This window comes from Trichoderma camerunense, assembly GCF_050948025.1.
Source record: "Trichoderma camerunense strain CBS 138272 chromosome Unknown V8C40scaffold_13, whole genome shotgun sequence".
NCBI classification, from domain to species: Eukaryota; Fungi; Ascomycota; class Sordariomycetes; order Hypocreales; family Hypocreaceae; genus Trichoderma; species Trichoderma camerunense.
In genome coordinates this window covers 666508-684972 of record NW_028145357.1, presented here as the reverse complement: position 1 = coordinate 684972, position 18465 = coordinate 666508, and the positions used below count along the sequence as shown (strand labels likewise).

At 45.8% G+C, this 18465-nt stretch overlaps 6 protein-coding genes across 6 annotated transcripts; 3 read left to right on the top strand and 3 right to left on the bottom strand.

Moving 5' to 3' along the window:
* The first annotated feature begins 611 nt into the window (after window positions 1-611).
* Window positions 612-2740, top strand: V8C40DRAFT_250375 (uncharacterized protein). Its single transcript, XM_083216961.1, has 2 exons — window positions 612-1735; window positions 1836-2740. Exons 1-2 carry the CDS (start codon window positions 718-720, stop codon window positions 2615-2617), a joined length of 1800 nt encoding a protein of 599 aa, XP_083071277.1. The 5' UTR covers window positions 612-717; the 3' UTR covers window positions 2618-2740.
* On the bottom strand, window positions 2666-4066 carry V8C40DRAFT_250374 (uncharacterized protein). Its single transcript, XM_083216960.1, has 2 exons — window positions 3853-4066; window positions 2666-3746 (listed from the first exon to the last, which is right to left on the bottom strand). Exons 1-2 carry the CDS (start codon window positions 3991-3993, stop codon window positions 2787-2789), a joined length of 1101 nt encoding a protein of 366 aa, XP_083071276.1. The 5' UTR covers window positions 3994-4066; the 3' UTR covers window positions 2666-2786.
* Window positions 4067-5536: 1470 nt separating this feature from the next.
* Window positions 5537-7899, top strand: V8C40DRAFT_250372 (major facilitator superfamily domain-containing protein). The gene is made up of 6 exons (XM_083216959.1): window positions 5537-6217; window positions 6270-6303; window positions 6365-6529; window positions 6589-7060; window positions 7113-7440; window positions 7499-7899. Exons 1-6 carry the CDS (start codon window positions 6016-6018, stop codon window positions 7834-7836), a joined length of 1539 nt encoding a protein of 512 aa, XP_083071275.1. The 5' UTR covers window positions 5537-6015; the 3' UTR covers window positions 7837-7899.
* Window positions 7900-8062: 163 nt separating this feature from the next.
* On the bottom strand, window positions 8063-10586 carry V8C40DRAFT_250369 (glycoside hydrolase family 27 protein). Its single transcript, XM_083216958.1, has 2 exons — window positions 10537-10586; window positions 8063-10472 (listed from the first exon to the last, which is right to left on the bottom strand). Exon 2 carries the CDS (start codon window positions 9982-9984, stop codon window positions 8113-8115), a length of 1872 nt encoding a protein of 623 aa, XP_083071274.1. The 5' UTR covers window positions 9985-10472; window positions 10537-10586; the 3' UTR covers window positions 8063-8112.
* Window positions 10587-14424: 3838 nt separating this feature from the next.
* Window positions 14425-15263, top strand: V8C40DRAFT_54123 (alpha/beta hydrolase). Its single transcript, XM_083223104.1, has one exon. The coding sequence runs from the start codon at window positions 14470-14472 to the stop codon at window positions 15223-15225; it is 756 nt and encodes a 251-aa protein (XP_083071273.1). The 5' UTR covers window positions 14425-14469; the 3' UTR covers window positions 15226-15263.
* An 861-nt stretch (window positions 15264-16124) lies between these two features.
* Window positions 16125-18131, bottom strand: V8C40DRAFT_280761 (major facilitator superfamily domain-containing protein; the record flags this gene model as incomplete). Its single annotated transcript, XM_083221453.1, has 8 exons — window positions 16125-16331; window positions 16381-16619; window positions 16678-16744; window positions 16796-17006; window positions 17063-17228; window positions 17289-17551; window positions 17635-17807; window positions 17883-18131. 8 exons carry the CDS (start codon window positions 18129-18131, stop codon window positions 16125-16127), a joined length of 1575 nt encoding a protein of 524 aa, XP_083071272.1.
* Between the last annotated feature and the right edge of the window lie 334 nt (window positions 18132-18465).

Below are 18465 nucleotides of genomic sequence, written 5' to 3'. Positions count from 1 at the left end.
AGCTATTCGGTCGCATTGCAGCAGCGACCTTCGCCGTACATCTCTAGCGCTCTTAATGACAGACTCAATTCCAACATTTCGTAGCTTCAATTGGCTGTAGCTCAGTCGAAAGGCGTCGAGCCTTGTCTTCTTTATTACCGAAGTGAGCAAAGATGTTTGTGCGATACCGAGATCATTTTTGATTGGCATGGTTTGGCGGGCGCAGATTCTTTCTGTCGACTTGGACCAACGCCATATTGTCCTTTACCCACTTACCGCAAGTTGTTACTTTATGAATAGGAACATCTCTATGACAAAAAAATCGCAGCATTGTAAGACAATCTACGTACTCCCATCAGGATCGTTGCAACCCTACTGTAATCGTCGGCATTTCACCGTGGAAGAAGAATTCTTGGCGGGGATCGCCAGAGGAAGCGGGGTGGTAACAACACCAAAGTTGACGTGTCTGGTGGGTATAGCTGCAGGACTATTGCCGGCGATTGGTTGTGACAGGCCATGAAAACTTGGGGGCTAGGCTGGTGAGGCTAACAGTTCGGCGGCTAGAGCTCATTGCCCCTGCCAAGCGGTGGACGAGTATGACCAGATTGATTCACGTAGGCTTCCTCCTCCATGACCAGTTCTCACCCAAACCATCTTCTGGCCTCATGCCGGGGCGGGAAGTAAAGGGCCTGAGCCAAAAGACAGGAAGAGGCCATCGACAGATGCTCATATTACACCATGTCTTCTACCGATAATACTGAGCTGATTCTTGCCATTGTGGCACTTATCATTTCTATTCTAGCCTTTGTTATCGCTATCCTGCAAGCTCTCCAGCAGTATTTCGCGTCGGCTACAGGATATTCTTCATGCAGCGAAGCTGTAATAGGGAAATGGTCGCGATTCTCCAGGCGCAGTATGCTTTGGTCTGAGTTCCGCATCGAAGTACATTTCGAAACACCCGTCTTATTTGTCGCAAGGCCCGAGAATACGAGAGGGCCTCTCGGAAATGATGAGGATTTCCGTACAGAGGATAGGAAAATTATACGCCTTGACGGCAGCCACGCAAATCTCAAGTACACATCAAGCACCGAAGAGTTCAATGCGCAGCAAAAGAAGAACAAGCAAGAAGCCATCCGCACAGCAGACAACGAAAACGCAACATGGTGTCACTTGCTGATGACTATCTATCAAATGGAGAATGAGTCGCGTTCTTGGCAGCAGGAATCGCTAGGCTACCAGCCGCCCTTAGATCCATCGCCTCCTCACTCGTTGGTTGTCTGTATGCAGAGAAAGCAGCGAGTCTGGGATAGCATTCCACAAGGCCTCAGTAAACCATATGCCACAACCACTATCTCGCATCTAATCGAGATCGCCGCTATGCTTGGCATTCACTGGAAGAACTTCGATTTGGATAATGATCGCTATCGAGCTCAAGGTAACGGCTTTGTCCTGTATGGCTCTTACGTCGATAATTTGGGCATATCCTTTACCTTTCAGAAACAAGGCCGAACCGTATTTGGACAAAATCGCCTCATTCCAAACCACGACATCAAGCAATTGTGCTTTGGTTTGGCGCCGACAATTCTCCATCGTGAAGTGCTCGTCAACGTCGATGGGGGTGAAGATCATGCAACCTTGCAACTTGGCACCTTGGCTGAGATTGCTGATACTCTAGCGGAGTTTGGCTGTGATAACAACACGATTGGCTACTTTAGAAAGAACGCCGAAACTGCTCGTCATAGCCATCTATTTCCTGGTATGTCGTGCTCCGATAGCTGCTACTCTCTCCATAGCACTACAAGACCCCTAGAATGATTACGATGGTGAAGTATCCGTTTTGGCTAATTGTACCACAGTTCCCTTCGAAATACTAGGCATGGTTGGTCAAATACTTCATATAAAGGATACTGCTTTTCGGATGCTCCCTAATCCCACAGTCTATTACTGGGAGCCCAACACATTTTCCCTTCCCACACTCACCCATAACATTGTCGCTCTATTAAGGGTAGTTCAAACACAGACGGCCCGTACGGAAGAGAGTGATCAAATTTCTGAGATATTGGATTGGTGTGATGACGTTGCGGAAAAAGTTGAAAAGCCGCCGAATGGATCGATCCATACCAACATCAGCGGTACGGCAACGGCTGATAGGATTTCACACGTGCGGGGAGGCATAGAGCTCTGTGATCAATACTTGAAAGGTGCGGATATGGTAATGATTTACCAAGTCGTTCGCGTACACATCCAGGAAGTATTGGGAATGTTGAATCAGAAACCGGGTGACGAACCTGAGGATGAGAGCCATGATTCCATTGGCATAAGCGACTTTGATTCCGCCACGGTTGACGAAAAACATCACATCCTAGCACGATTATACTGCACATCGGTACGACTTAACGTCATAGAAACTGTTTACAAGCAGCGGTCACAGTACAACCAGAAAACAAACACTCTTGTGGCGACTTCGGAAGACATGGCGGACTCGGAAGCCACAACAAAACGTGAGATTAACAAGATTTGGTGTGCCCTCATATTCCGAATGCTTCACTGGCTGCAACTGCACGACTTTCATAAAAAGGACATTCAAGTGAGCAAGGGCGATGCATATGAGAGTCGCACACCGGTATACATACTTTAGGCTGTATATTTGGTCAGTGGTAGAATAATGTCATAGCTTAGCAACGAGTGATGATTTGAACGTTTCCTAATTTTAATTCGATTCAATATTCGCTGCACAATGTACCATCTAATGATAAGATACTCAAGAAAATACAAGCTAAAGTGGGTAAACCCATCAATTCAGCAGCTCAGTAGTTATACTGGTTAGGCTCCACGGTCCTCTTAACGATTATAGACCACTGAGCAATCAAGAAGAAACCGACAAACCCAATCAGAGATATGGATAGGAGGATAATCTTGATGGAAAGAATAGCCAGGTTTTTCCAACTCGCCCATGTAAAGGTGTAAAACGCGTCGGAGATTGTGGCGTAGCCTCGGCCGCCTAGGATCGAAGGTACTACCTTGCCATCAAAAGATCTATCAAATGGAATGATGGCGTCATCTTCAATCGGAAGAAGAGATGCTTGGATTCGCATCAGAACAACCTGGCTGGGAACAATGAAACAGATGGATCCAATAATGGTGACGAGGATGACAAGGGCGCATTTGGAGTACAGGACCATATCTCCGGTTGCCATGTCCATTCTAAATTTGTATGTATTGTCAGGCATGAGAAGGTTGAAACAAGGCCAGTCGAATCCCATGGACGAGGCTACCCAGTAGGGCAGCCACCTCGTTATCTCGACCGCAGCCCAGTGAATGACGACCGCTTTCCATGTTGCGCTAAAGGTGCGTCCAAACGAAGGCACACGTCTCCAGAATGATCGGGGGCTTGGCTTAGAGATGATAAGATGCAGCCAAAGGGTGCTGAATTGAACCATGGCAAGTGCAGGAAGAAGTCTCGACAGACGGCCAAATGGGAAGGGGATATAACGAGCGGCGATTACAACTGGGAATGCCGTCACGGCACTCTGGAGTAGAGCGCAAGAAAAGCCACGGAAGTTGGCCATAAAGCCGTCGGTCTCTACCAAAAGGCGATAGATGGCTGCTGGAGAGGACGAGTTTATCCGACTGGGATTGTCGACAGAGTTGAACTCCGGAGCCCGCTCGTCCGCAACATTGCCAAGTCTGATGGGGTCGTTTTCTCCTCGCTTCTTGTCTTGCACAATAGCAAACACCGGATAAACACGGGGCAAGGTGTAGTTGAACTATTTAACCAGCGATCTCATTAGTTACCATCAGAGAATAATCATCACCGTGAGGCAAGAGATGATAGAATGCCACAGTGACTCAGGGGGATTACAAAGCACGCACGATAATGAAGAGAGGCAAGAGAACTGCTAGGTCAACCAGCAAAACAACGCGCGACCACCAGGGTGCTTCATAAGCAAAATGGACGTTATCATCATGATAAATAGCCCATTGCATCGGCTGTGTATGTGCTGCGGCAGACATTGTAACGGCGCGCTTGTCAGTGAACCATTGAAGAAACAAGGTGGAAAGGAGAAAAGAAAGTGTAAGATTTGAGATTGAAACGGGGTGAGACAGGCGGATGTCTCGTGCGTTCTTACTTGTTTAAATCCGCAACTTTACAGGGCTTAAGGGTGGGGGGTTTTCCGGCTTGTTACCTGTTCAGAAGTGCCATTTCAGTTGGCAATTTCCACTTTTGGAGAGGCGCAGCCATAAGTTGACTCACTGAACCTGTCAAATACGAGGTGTGAAACCGCGAACACGATTATTACGTGGCCTACATCCGCCGTGCGTAAGACAATTGTTGTAAACACTTGTCAACATAGTCACGATAGAGGCCAGTTGTGTAAACAACATCGAAGAGAAGAAGAAGGCACGACATATGAAAATGCCATGACAGAGAAACTTTCCGGTAATTCCGATGGCAGCCAACTAAAAGATTAAAGAAACAGAGAAAAATTAGCGTGCCAAATAAACATGGCTCGGTTGTAGTACCCGGACTGGTGTTATGGTGGCTAATTCTTGCAAAGCAGCCAAGCTAACGCGGAATAGAAATCAGCTCCCGGACAAGGAAACAGAAGCCGAGTAGCACCACAAATTTTCCTTCTTGACTTGTTTATATATGTGCGAGTTTCTTTCGATCTAGACATTTTAAGCTTATATTTTGAGTTGCTGCTTTAGCTGTTTTGGCAGCCTGAATCAGGCGATCGCAGGATACGAACGACGTAGAACCGTGCAGTGAATGCTGGAGCTTGGTTTCTTCAAGTTGAAATCGGCTGTCGCGGTGCCTTTGAGCTTTAGTCTTCGCCTTTGTGGCGCATCCAGTTTCCATATTAAACCTTCATTTGATAGATGTATATAGTAGTCTCGATCAAATGCTTAATTTTTGCTCTGAGTCCTTTCAGAGTTCTGGTGGCATTACGTTAGTGAAGTTTGTGGGAAGGACGTACCCTAAAGCCGTAGAGATACTTCTGAAACCAAAGCCATTGGCATAACTCCTAATCTCGACGTCAGTTGATCAAGGAAACATCTATGCTCTAAATGCATCATTCGAGGAAATTATGATGTCTCAATTATGTAGCAATTATGTTCCGTAATCAATAGAAATCTAGCCCTATCACCATAAGCCTAGTCCTTTTTCACAAACTGGTACTCCGCAGACCATTTATACCATCCCCGCCTCAGGTCCGTTGGCCAACACCCACTTGATAACATGGGCAAGGCTGGCCTATGAGGCAGTCTTTTTCGTGATTTTGTGCGAAAAAAAGAAAACTTACGGATTAAAGAGCGTATAAGAACGTTCATATTTATTCTTCAAGTTTCATCTATATCAACTTCACAGCTACGCAATTTTGCCAAGCACCACATAAGTAGGTTAAGCAAAGTCGATAAGCATGTGCCATTTACCTACACAGTATGGTTCCAAAGGGCCAATGTCATTTTAGACGGCCTACTCGGTAGAGAGAAAACCCGCAGGTGAGCGCTCGACTATCTTTACATTAGCCGCTCCAGTGATCTCCGAGGAATTCGGAGTACATTTAGCGATTTTGCCGATGCTGTATCACCTAGGGTAGCACAACTACATGTAATTACAAGACTGCAGTACCCGCAACAGGTTGGACAAAGGGCGCCCTCTCTTTCTTTAGTCTGGGGTACTTGTGGATTTAACGGACATTTGAGTGGCGGGGTGCAGGACAACGGAAACAGAACTCTTTCGTCATAGGACAGCCGCGTGCGGAACTGCTCCTCTTCGGAAGCCAAGTGCCGGTCTTGACTGTTGAGGCGTCTACAAAGGGAATCATCAACAGCAGGTCGCAGGGATCGGCTGCCACATCCCGGAGATAGAATGGAGTCACCAGTTCAAGACAAGAAAGTCAATGTGGTCCCCTGGTTTTGTCTTAGACATAACCCCGCAAAAGATCATTTCCCATAAAATCTGGGGTTCTCGCGAAGCGTTCGCGACGCACTGTTTTGCATCAACACAGCTGGGAGATCATAGATCAGACAATGCAGCTTTTCCAGTCAAAGAAAACGGCAGAGACGCAGCCAGACATGGATTTGCCCATGCAAACAGGCAATGTTGAAAAGGAGCCTGTGTCTGTCCAGAACGAGAATGCTGCCGTGCAGCAGCCCTCCATCGACCCTGAACTGGAGCGGCGAGTCGTCAGAAAAACAGACATGAACCTTGTGCCATTGGTCATGGCTCTATGTACGTTGCATCAAGCCTATTCTACCGCCTGCAGCTAATGTCTCTTCTGTAGATCTTCTTGCTTTCCTTGATCGGTCAAATATTGGGTATGTATGCATCCTATCACACAAAATTGCGACGTTAGTTTCTAAAAGTAGTCACATGCAGGAATGCGCGCATTGCCGGAATGAGTACTGATCTTAATCTGATTGGAGACCGTTATGATTGGTTGCTCACAATATTCTATATCCCTTACATCATATTTGAGTTCCTTGGGATAATGTGGAAGGTTGTGCCACCACACATCTGGGCAACCATTGTTGTTTTCATATGGTATGAGCCTGACCCAAACACACTTGAGTTTCTTGGGGAACTAACAGTAGTAACTATAGGGGCCTGGTATCAACTCTTCAAGCCGTCACTCATTCATGGGGAGCGGAAATGGCACTGAGATTCCTTATGGGAGCCGCTGAAGCGGGCTACGGACCAGGAATCCCGTTTCTGCTTTCCTTCTTCTATCTCCGACATGAAGTTGGCTTCCGCTGTGGAGTCTTTCTCTCCGCTGCTCCTCTTGCCAACACTTTTGCCGGAGCCCTTGCCTATGGTATCACATCAGGTCACCCTTCCATTGCAAAATGGAGGGTATTGTTCCTCGTAGAAGGACTTCCTACGATTGTCATGGCAGCTGTGGCCTACTTCTATCTCCCAGATTCTCCCGAAAAGGCCAAGTTCTTTGATGAAGATGAGAGAAGAGTAGCCATTGCAAGAAGTGTCCGCCAAGCAGGCTCTTCTGCCAGAATAGGCGGAGTCGACTGGATGGACTTTTTGAGAGGGCTGACTGACATCAAAGCTTGGTTCACCGGTGTAAGAGCATACAAATTTATTCCATGATGTTCAGCGCTGACAATTATTCTAGCTCATGTATTTCAGCTGCAATGTCAGCTTTGCTTCTCTTCCGGTTTTTCTACCTACGATTCTCTCAGAGATGGGATTTTCCGACGTAACTGCTCAAGGCTTAACCGCTCCTCCATTCTTCCTGTCTTTTCTCATTACTCTCATCACGCCTTACATTGCAGATAGAACTCAGCAGCGTGCGTTCATGCTCATCATTCTCACCATTATCGGCGGCGTGGGCTATGTCATCTTGGCATCTGCCAAATCTGTTGGAGCCCGCTATTTTGGAGTATTCATGGCGGCCGGAGGCATTTTCCCTTCCATTGCTAATATTCTTCCTTGGGTATTGAGTAAGTGCGAAATAAGAACCTCATGCTAGATGCACCTCTAACCCGCTCATCTTTCCAGATAACCAAGGTAGCGACACTCGCCGAGGAGCCGGAATCGTCCTTCTCAACGTCATCGGGCAATGCGGTCCCCTGTTGGGCACCCGACTGTATCCTTCCAACGAAGGCCCCTTCTACGTAAAGGGTCAGTCAGTTTGTGCGGCGTTTATGTTCTTTACTACGCTATTGGTCATTGGTTTGCGAATTCTGCTCGCCTGGGAGAATAAGAAGCTGGATCAGAAATACGGGACTATTGAAGAACAGAAAGCGCGAATTGCCGAGGCACAGGAGCGAGGTCAAGTTGCCACTCAGGCTGTGGCGGTAGAGAATTACGGGCCTATGTTTAGATATGTGCTATAGAGGGCGTTGTACATCTAGACTACACCTAGTACAAATTATCTATAAAGGATTGTTATTTATCCGCCCTCTTTGTACCCTTATGATACGTTGAGTTGCCCATGTACAAACCGAAAGAATGTATTGCAGCATTCTGTAATCCTGTCCAACTCCATGTACCACTGCAATTCAGTCAGGGTTAGTAAGAGGATATCCATAGTCACTTTTTAAACGATCTTTATTTGAACACATGTATTCTCTAGAAGTCTATAAGAGGTTCTACATCCACCCATCCATTCTTTAGAAGCTCCTTGTCAGACGGAGAAGCTGTGAAGCGCCCTCCGTGAGGGAAACAGAGTAAGATCCAGTCACTCTGGTTGACTTGCCCGTCCAGATGTCAGTAAAGGTCCATGTCGAGCCGGAAATACCAAGATCCTTCAATGACACGGTCACCTTCTGCGAACCATACAGCTGCGTTCCAAAGCCTCCATTGCCCAGGTCCGGTCCGTAGTTGACCAGAAGAACGTAAGCCTCGTGGGTGTTTGAAGGGCCACCAATCCATGCCTGCAACTGCTTGGCAGCGTTGCTTCCAGTTCCGGGGTTACGGGGCTGCATGGGATACTGCGCAAAGAAGTCGGCAGCAGCAATAGATTGCTTGCCGGTAGTCAGCTTAATACCCAGTGCATCGATTTGCTGCATGTCACCACCAATGACCAAGTTGGCAGCAGCTCCGAGCCAGTGGTTCTGGACAGTGGTTCTGATAGAATCATTGACACCGGCAAGGTGCTCCGGGTTGACGGTGAACAGAGCATCCATATCGGGGTAAATCGTAATGGGAACATTACGCTGTGCCTGTAGGCCGATGTACTGGCGGTAGTTCTCAATAGCACGCTGGCCGACCTGCCACGCCATCAATGTGTTGGTGCCGTAGTTGTCCAAATCTTGGTCGGTTCTCATTGATTCAGCAAGCTCGCTCCAAACAGGCAACCAGGTCTCATTGCGGCAAAGTTTCCATGAAATATCAAGTCGAATCTTCCTGCCCGACTTCGCAATGGCCTTCTGGTAAGCCTTGACGGCAGCAGAGCTGTCGCAAGCCAGATTGGCGCCGTTTGAGGGGCTACCGGGAGTCACAAAGTCCAGCTTGAGCATATCCACGCCCCAAGAAGCCCACTGCGCGACGACGGAGTCGTGCCATTGTTGAACACCGTTCTTGCTGAAGTCGAAGTCGCAGTTGATCTGGTCGTTGTTGCCGTTCAAGATATCACCGACCTTGATCTTGGTACCGACAATAGTCTGGTTGTGTGCGACACAAGGAACACCGGGTGTGATGTAGACTCCCAACTTCAGGTCTCTGCTGTGCAACCAGGAAGCCAACTGAGGGAGGTTGAAACGCGTGGTGTTGTAGATAATACGGCCGTGCTCATCAACTTCGTTAAAAGCTTGCCAGCCGGAATCAAGACTGCAGAGGTCATAGCCAGCGGCTTTAAACTCGGGTCGAGCAAGCACGCCACATTGAGTCTCAACGAATTTTTGGGTGTAGTAGAGGCCGGATTGTCCAGCGAAAGATGGCACAACCTGGGAACCGTTTTGCAGAGCCTGAACGCCGTAGGTATTCCAGCCTCGTGCGGAGGACTTGAATCCATTTCGTGTCTTGGCAGTCTTGAGAACCTTCAGAGGGCCACCGAGAGTGGCATCTGGCTGCGGATAGCATTCAGGCAGTCCGGAATCGCGGTTCTGGATGCAGAATGGTGCCGGGTGAGTCTTGACAACATCCGTTCTGGAGGGGTCGTTGGTGTAGCACGCATCCTCGGCAGCTGCCCAGTACCATTGGTTGTCGCTGTAGCCCCAAGTTGCAGTTGTAGAACCACTAAGGAGGCAGAGATCGCGAATATCTTGGAATGCGATGACGGCATCGTTGTTTTGACTTCCCGGGTTGGCTCCCAAGTTGGCCTGCTGTTTCATGAACAGATTTCCCTTGCCGTCGTCACAGTTGACCAGGCTTGCATTGGCCTCGAACTGGGCAGCACAGTCCATGAACGCATTGTAACACTCAGTCGTGAAATTGAGAGTTCCAGGAGTGTAAAGATTGCCACCACATTGAGTCTGCGCGGCCACAGGGCGAAGCAGGAATGTCCCTGCAAGAGAGATGAGAAATACAACAGTTGGCGCCATTGTGCTGAGATGAAGACTAGACACCTTGGGCTATTGCTTCCCTGCTGCTCAAAAGAAGTCTCCTTACCATCGTGACGGCGCCAAGGGCCTATTTATATGTCTTCATTTACGTTCTCGGAGTCGGCTTCTACGAAATTCGATATTCATGTTCGGCAGCTCGGCAGGACTTGCCGGTCGTGCGGTGAAATTTCCGGGGCCTGGATCTTGGAGCTGTTCTGTAGTTAGCTTTCCCCAGGGACTGGATTTTATCCGAGGGTTAATTACTTCTTCAATAGTCGTTTTTTCTAACCCGATGGATGTATAGAGTATCCAAGTGCAGCATCTTTTGTCACGAGTCTCATATCGTTTCCGGGGTTGGATGTAATGTGGAGTTTCTCCGCAAAGCCATCAATTACGCCTTGTTCGGAATCTGGGGAAATGTCCAACTTGTGGAGAGAAGCCGCGGACGATTGTTCGGCATATACTTCGGGGCGCCAATAGCTAATGAACTGAATTCACCCCGCAAAACCATCAATAGGCTGAACGTGCTAAAGGAAAAGGCCCAAAACGTACGATGTGGTTCTCTCAGATGGCCAGATGGGTGAAAGCCTAATGGGCTTCTTGCGAAGGGAGGAGTTAGTTAATATGTGCCTATATCCACTAACACGACGCGTGAATAATAAGTACCCGTGCTCGGCCGCATCCCTATATAAACGGCACTGGTCTGGTAGACCAGAATCCTTCGAAACGTAATGCTTCAAAGAAGGTTATAATTTGGGTCTCATCATCCATATACTGGTTTAGAAAACTAGGAGAAAAACAAACATACTGAAAGAGCATGTCTTGAAAAGGAAATTACCGCGGCGCGTATAGCTCTCGCAGTAAATTGCAATAGTGAGAAATCGAGAGTAAGACCTAGTGACATACCTTTGGCGCGTCAAAATGAATGAAGTAAAGCGCGCTGTACTCCGTATCTAGATCTCAATTGAAGCATAGTCTCTCCATGACTGTCTCAGAAATCCCTCCCAATAGAGACTAGAATGGCCGTTTCCACTATTGCAAAGAGACATGCAATACGAGTAGATTCTGCAAATACAAAAAAGTGTCTAAGCATTTCTCGTTGCTTACTTATCTCGGCCTGAGGTGGAGTCTGTCAACAAAACTGTTTCATAAGACTTGGCTACTTCGCATCCGCCATATAAGACGCTCTCTTTAATCTTGTGCAATTTATACAAGCCAATTAACAATTTGTTTACTTCTTGTGAAAGATATTTTTTTCAATGAGCGACGCGTAGTATACCACTTCCGGAGTTTTTTATATATCTGCATTATTTATCAGCCGAATAAGCTTATGGGGACTGAGTCGTCGGAAATTATACCCTATAATATGGCCAACAGTTAGTTGCTCACACCCAGATAGTTAAGATAGACAGCATCTTGTCCAAGAAAATCGATTTGCGGCTCTGCATATGAACTTCCGCACCGTACATACAGGCGCTAAGCAGTACTGGTTCAACAATCGCCTGTGCGAACCACGTCGTTCCGATGTTAACTTGGGGCAACAGGCCGAATCTTTGCGGCTGGACACATGGGGCATGCACTTCATGAGTCAACATTCAATCTTTTGTATCGCAGTACACTTCAGTCGTGCTCACCATAAGACATGGCATTTTGCACTTGATGAGTAGAGAAGATCAGATTTGAGTAGGACTGGAACGGATCTAATAGTCCCCCGAAGACTCATGCTGCATTGACCCCATGATTAACCGGAACGCGGACAACATATATATATATATAAACGAGACTGTTTATTTATACAACGAGCATTAACTAAATGAACATAGCTACTGCATTTGCATAGAGATATGGGAAAACCCTGTATAAAAAAAACCCATATCATAGCCAAACTTATCAAAAATTAAAAGACATCTTCTTAGAGTGCCTCGCAGCCAAGGCTCCATGATTTAATGCTTTTCCCACCATTGCTTGCGCAGAAGCTTCCATTAGATCCCGCGTATACCTTTGTCGCTGTTGCAAAATCACCGCAGTAGAAACCGTTGTGAAACATATAAAGAACAGCCGTATTACCATTGCATACATTATAGTCACTCCCTAATAGAAACACTTTTCAGTTTTCTTTTTCTCACAGTCACTGTACAGATGTTAGAGGCATAACTTACAAGCCACCCTGAGGGAGTATACGTCAGTGTTTCCATTGTAAGAATAGCACGGACCTCCACCATGAGATACATCCCATGTGAATGTAGATCCTGTGCTTGCATCACAGTTACTCGAGTATGGATATGCCTCGACAGTTGAGGAGCTGCGTGCAAAAAGTTTATTGCTATTGACTATTAGTATTAAGTCTTAAATGATAGACAGTTACTTACTCTGATATTTCTGTAATATTAGGTTCAGCAATCGGAGTAGAGAGTACTCCTACGAGTTGAATGGCAATAAGTAGGAATTTCGTTACAGCCATGGTTGCAATGTAGTAAATACTGCTCTACTGATTGGGATATTAGATACTTCAATGTGTAGGTAATGTTTTGTAAAACTGATAAAGTGGTATTTTTGCAAGATTTATATAGAAATTCAGACATTATATGTGTATATTTAGACATAGCCTACTATACAAGTACATAGACTAATAACAATTGTCCAAAGCCAAGTGCTTATAGAATGATATGATTTCCCCAGGGCCTTCCCGTAGTTACCTAGTTCAGTGAAGACAATTGTAAAATAAAATCTTGACAAGTAATAGAAGACAAAGAATAATAATGACTAAGTGAAAATAAAAAAAGAAATGAATGTACTGGTGTACCCAGACCCAAAAACTACCTGTTTCCAGTTAAGTCTGACTGCTCTTAATCAGTCATAGTATACGACGTATGTCAAGTGCCTCGTACTAACAGGTACTTACGTACAACATCATGAGTTCCAATGGGACTTTATGTTGTTGCCTAATTTTGGAATGATAATGATTACAACTAAAACAGCATAAAAACAAGGTTAAAAATCGGGTCAAAGAGCTGGGGGGTTCAATTGCAGCGCCAGTAAAGCCAAGGTATCCTCTACGGAACAACGTTAACGTCACCCTGCCACTCATATACTTGTACGTGGAGTCTTGTCAGCAAGCGGTCTACCAGCGGGTATTTACCGCGGGATCCAAGCCATGTTCGACGTGGGTCAACTTTGAGCTTGACATTCACTACGCGTCAAGCGTTTATGCTACTAGGTACATTGATTCTCACTAAGTTAAGGTCTAGTGGCCTCATATTCGAACCAACGACCCTCTTGACAGGCACAAATCGTCTGGCAATCACAATGAAACAAACAAAGTACTGAGTATACTTAGCCGATCTTAAGCAACAGGCATCTTCTGATTAAATGGATAGAAAGCGCCAGAAAACTATCTATTTGCGGGATTTTATCTGCCGTGTTTAGAGTGCAGAAAGAGACAGCCTTGTATCTCAGGTGATACAGAGAGACTCGTAGACGAAATGAAGTCAATGCACTCATTAAAATTGATGATGTAAACGAGTTTCAGTGTAATTTTACACGTCTATATCATCTTTGGAGCAATGGGCCTGATGATAATCGGGGTTGATTCACCGGTGAGACCAACTCGTATTTTCAACGTCTTTAAACACTCAGTCAGCAGGGCCGTAATACGGCAATGGTCATCAGAACGCTATTGAGAGATACCTCGGAATAAACAGGCCAAAAATCGCGATTGATTTCCTATTCAGGCGTATCATGATATGTGATGAAAAAATTCTAATGGCTGGCTGACTCGCCTGACTCAAAGCCCAGCCGACGCCTCGGCCAAGTACGAGGTCCGAAGTGCGAACTCAAAAGACTCAAAACGGGACAAGCTACATACTAAAAACGTTCAAGATACATCCGCACTCGGAAACGATCAGGTTCCCGATAGTCCATGGAATAGGGTCTCTAATTTCAGAATTGCTTACAGCGTAACGTCTCATCCTCTCGTTTATCATTTTGAAGCCTTATAACAGTGCCAATCAGCACATGATTATGACCCTGAATAATGGCGCTGATCTCGTCTGGGCCAACCATCTAAGACTTTTTGTTGACTTCAAATCCAAGTAAATGGCAGTTTCAACAGCCATATCTTGTACGCTCTGCAATTTATGAGCAATTCTGATATGAAATTGATCGTATTTCAGTCAATCGGCGGTAACGGGATTATATACCTATTCAGATGAGTTGTAGTGCTGCCGTATTCCCTCGGAAATATCCCAAATGTGGATCAAGTAAATCCGTCGCCAGTGTATCAGATTGGATCCAGTTTAGGAGGTGGTATGGTGAAAATTATCACCAGTACGAAAAAGATTCGGACTCTAAAATTAGACCAGTATTACTTGGCACTAGACTATGGTCTTATAAAGGCCAGGCCATGCTGCTCGTAGAAGAGCTCAAACAACTCTTCTATCACTCAATAATATTTGCTCCACCCTGAAATCTATTTCTACAGCAACTATGACCTCCAAGCTTACTCTTATTTTTGTATCTGGAGCATGGCATAGCCCTGATACATGGAACAAGCTTACTGCTGAGTTGGAGCCTCAGGGCTTCAAAACAGTCTGTACCTCTCATCCTTCAACCCGATCTGATCCCACGAAGGGTATATTTGACGACATTCAAGAGGTCAGAAATGCTATCTTGGCTGAGGTTACCAAAGGCCAAGATGTTGTGGTCGTTGTTCACTCATACGGCGGAATGGTTGGCCCCAGCGCTATCAAGGGCTTGACTGAAGCCACAAGCGAGCGGCCTGGACGTGTCATCGGCATTGCTATGATGGCAACTGGCTATTGTGTCACGGGCGTTGGCTTCCTTGAAGGAATTGGTGGCAATCCGCCCCCGTTTTGGAGGGCAGACACCGATACGGGATTTGCTACGCTGATAGTTGATACGAGGGAGCTGTTCTACCACGATCTCCCAGAAGAAGAAGGCAAATACTGGGTCAGCCGACTGCTGCCGCATTCTTTGAAGTCCCTTACAGATAATGGGGAGCATGTTTACTCAGGCTGGAAAGATGTTCCAACTCGATACTTGATCACGACTGACGATAGAACTTTCCCGATGGAGGTTCAATTGGGCATTGCCGAGAATGCCAAGCAGCAAGGAGGCGATATTATTGTTGAGCAAATCCACACGAGTCATTCGCCAATGCTCAGTAAGCCAAAAGAGACGGCTGATTTTATCGTGAGGGCCGTTGAGACTTTTACTAAATGAGAAAACCTGTATCTCGGGAAACACAAGTCTATTTCCGCATCAGCTTGTACAATATTGTATATAGACCTTCGCAATCGTTCGTCATATCCAATCAAATTGCTATTCAACAGTAAAATAATACTTCCGTGAAATAAAATTTGTTAGATCACTGGGACTTGAATAAATGGTTGGGACGCTTTTCCGCCTTTGTATCTAACTGCTGCCGCATTTTTCCGTCACTTGCTGTGACGCTTTTCCGTCTAAGGGGCCTTATACTGGAGTGAGATTTGTACAGGCTATTTAGCTATAAACCGTGTTGCCTCGAAACTTGGGCAGTGGATATCTCCAGAATTAAACCCAGCTTTTCACAGGATAAGGAGCTGGCTAACTTTATCAAGTTAGCATGCTGTCGTGAAAATAACGGCCTTATGGGAATTCGATTCTTTCTTTTTTTCTTTTGCGCTCTAGAGCTCTACCCTAATAGGAAAGCGCGCGCCTTTCCTTTCTATGGTCATGGCTTTCATAGCTTGGCACGCCGCCTGTATCATTCAAAGAGCTGCGGGCTCTTGTGAGCCGATTTAAGTTGAAGCTGGCTATTAATTTGTTACAACATGTAACTTGTACTATGGTGGGCGTGTTTTGATCAACTATCACGGCTGTCCTGGTAATGAGCGCTACGGTAGTGTGGCATATACAATATGTGTTAAACATATAAGCAACATAATTGACAGATCACTTGGTTGACATTATATGGAATATTAACTTCGTTCAAAAAGACTTTGATACATGAATGCTTGGCAACAAATAGTTCCGAGAGAAATCTTTAAGAGAAGCCGAATGACTATATCTGCGTATTCACAGAACATACCGACTAGATTCAGTTAGCTTCCAATTTAATTCATGTCCCAATATTTATTCACTTACAATTTCAGATTCTCCCTGTCCGTCAAGTCCAGCTGGTTAGTGTCCACCACACGGACATCTTTAGTTCCATCTGCGTTTGTCGTTTCTACAAGACCGTTGTTGGCAACAACATTATCTGCCTCAAGTTTGTCGCGTCGCTTGTTTTCGCGGCTGAGATATATGCGAAGAGTAATGATGATAATAGAAGGGAGAATAGCAGCAACCTGTCGTCTGTTAGCGATTTGAACCACAAATCTCGCTACCCCTACATACAACGAGCAAAATGATCCAGGTGGGCTTGTATCGAGGCTTCCATCTGGGCTCAAAAAGTTGTGGTGAAATAATATTTCCCAATCCATATCCAATATGATAGAGGGCAATAACTGTAGTCTTTTTGGTGTGTCCAGCAGATGCGTTTGCTGCCCATATCATTACAACAGCATAGGGTACACCAGTTGTGTACCGTAGCCAGACACCCACAATGAGGCCCCAGCGATTGGACCATGGGAGGGCTATATGTTATAATGATTAGGTACACATACACCATTGACGGAGGCATTTGAGAATCACCTAACAATAATATGCTGGATATGACAGCAGGTACGTATGCGACGAGGGATATCCATGCTCGGGAATTCTGACGACTTAATTAATACGAATGTGCAGGAAACTAAAGCCCACGACTTACCCGGGTGAAGTGTAGCGTAATTGCAGCTGCAGAGAGTGTACAGAATGCTATAACTCCGCTCACGGTGCTAAGCAACGTAGTTTGGAAAACTGTAAAGCCAAATGAGTTGATGATTAATGAAGTCTGATTGTTAATGCCATTGCCCATCTCCTGAGACCAAGCATGTAGAGCAAACAACCATGTTTTCGGGTCTTTGATGGCTTCAATAAATCTGTAGCCCCAATATTAGACTGCGAAGGATTTATTTGTAGAAACCATTTCTCTTACTGATGCCTCTTGAATTGCTTCTGTTCGATACCAGAATTGTTGCCCTTTATTCTCAAGATTGCTTGAGCCCGTTCCTCGTAGGTCAAAAAGTCGGCGTGCAGGGGGCTATCAGGAAAGAACAACCATACTAAACCCCCAAAGATGATAGTAATTACACCAGTGATGACTGTAGAGAATTTATTAGCCACTAGATCATTTGTCAACGAATGAGAGCGAGAGGACATGCCCATCAACCATTTCCAAGGGTGAAATGATCCTGTTTTAATCCACAGCACCCCGTATGAGAGGAAGCCTGAAGTGATTGGACTAGAATTGCCAATCGACCACATGACTGACATCATCACAGCCTGCTCTTGATAGGTGAAGAACATGGACATGGAGAGGAGAAACGCGGGTACAATGCAGGCTTCGCTTAGCCCGAGGAGGAATCGGACGACAAAAAGAGACGCAAAGTTATTGCATGGGATATGCAGCAGCGTTATGCCACCCCTGTGAATACCGTAAATGATTAGCCAATCGGGTCAATACCAATAATGATGGGTGTTTAAAAACGTTAATCTGGACCTACGCACCAAACAATAAGATTGCCAGCCAGCCATTTTCCAACAGGAAAGCGTTGCAGAGCCCAGTTTTGCGGCCACTCAGCCACCATGTAACCGAAGTAAAATATGGATGAGAGCCAGTTGTATTGGTTTGAATTCAGTTTTGCATCCTCTAGGATGCCAAGGATTGCCGAGCTCCCCAGCTATACTCGAATCAATGATTACTTGTTAACAACAGCAATACGAAACCGGCATTCAAGCAGCTGCGGCCAACGTACTGTCTGCTTATCCACATACATCAGATGATATCCGATGCATAGGAAAGGAAGAATTCTCCAGAGACATTTGTTGCGGATTCTTCGAGCTTCTTCCGGTGTCGGATCAGATACTTTGACCTTGGAGAAGAGCTTGTAGCTCTCGTCGGCCGAACGATCAGATAATTTGAGCGTGGCCCTCACAGACTCATTTTCCTCTTGGGAATCTTTCTGCGAGTGTGTCGTTTCCTCGTACGCAATCTTTGACGACATGGTTGCAACACGGGAATTACTGACCAAAAGGTAACAAAGGCCTGTCCCAAACTTCTACATGATACTTTTTTCACGTCTGCTCTTTTATCCAAATATGAAGCTCTACACGTATCTGATATGGCGCCATTGATCTAGTATCGATCGTCATCGCTAATTATCATCTTGTTACGTTTCCCCAATAAGCATAGATAGGCAGTAGTGCCGAATGTGCGGAGTCAATATGCCAGGGAGCAAATTTATAAGTTTTGTTATCAAGCAAGAGACAAAATAAGAGAGATTGCCGCGGGAATGCATCCGATGGTAGGTAATATTCCCGGAGTTGTGATATCCGGCG

Excerpts from the sequence above, each read along its gene's own strand:
- V8C40DRAFT_250375 (XM_083216961.1), top strand. The coding sequence starts at position 718 with ATGTCTTCTACCGATAATACTGAGCTGATTCTTGCCATTGTGGCACTT. Across the intron at positions 1,736-1,835 it reads TCATAGCCATCTATTTCCTG|TTCCCTTCGAAATACTAGGC; the intron begins GTATGTCGTGCT and ends ATTGTACCACAG.
- V8C40DRAFT_250374 (XM_083216960.1), bottom strand. The coding sequence starts at position 3,993 with ATGTCTGCCGCAGCACATACACAGCCGATGCAATGGGCTATTTATCAT. Across the intron at positions 3,747-3,852 it reads TCTTGCCTCTCTTCATTATC|TTCAACTACACCTTGCCCCG; the intron begins GTGCGTGCTTTG and ends CTGGTTAAATAG.
- V8C40DRAFT_250372 (XM_083216959.1), top strand. The coding sequence starts at position 6,016 with ATGCAGCTTTTCCAGTCAAAGAAAACGGCAGAGACGCAGCCAGACATG. Across the intron at positions 6,530-6,588 it reads ACCATTGTTGTTTTCATATG|GGGCCTGGTATCAACTCTTC; the intron begins GTATGAGCCTGA and ends TAGTAACTATAG. Across the intron at positions 7,441-7,498 it reads TATTCTTCCTTGGGTATTGA|ATAACCAAGGTAGCGACACT; the intron begins GTAAGTGCGAAA and ends TCATCTTTCCAG.
- V8C40DRAFT_250369 (XM_083216958.1), bottom strand. The coding sequence starts at position 9,984 with ATGGCGCCAACTGTTGTATTTCTCATCTCTCTTGCAGGGACATTCCTG.
- V8C40DRAFT_54123 (XM_083223104.1), top strand. The coding sequence starts at position 14,470 with ATGACCTCCAAGCTTACTCTTATTTTTGTATCTGGAGCATGGCATAGC.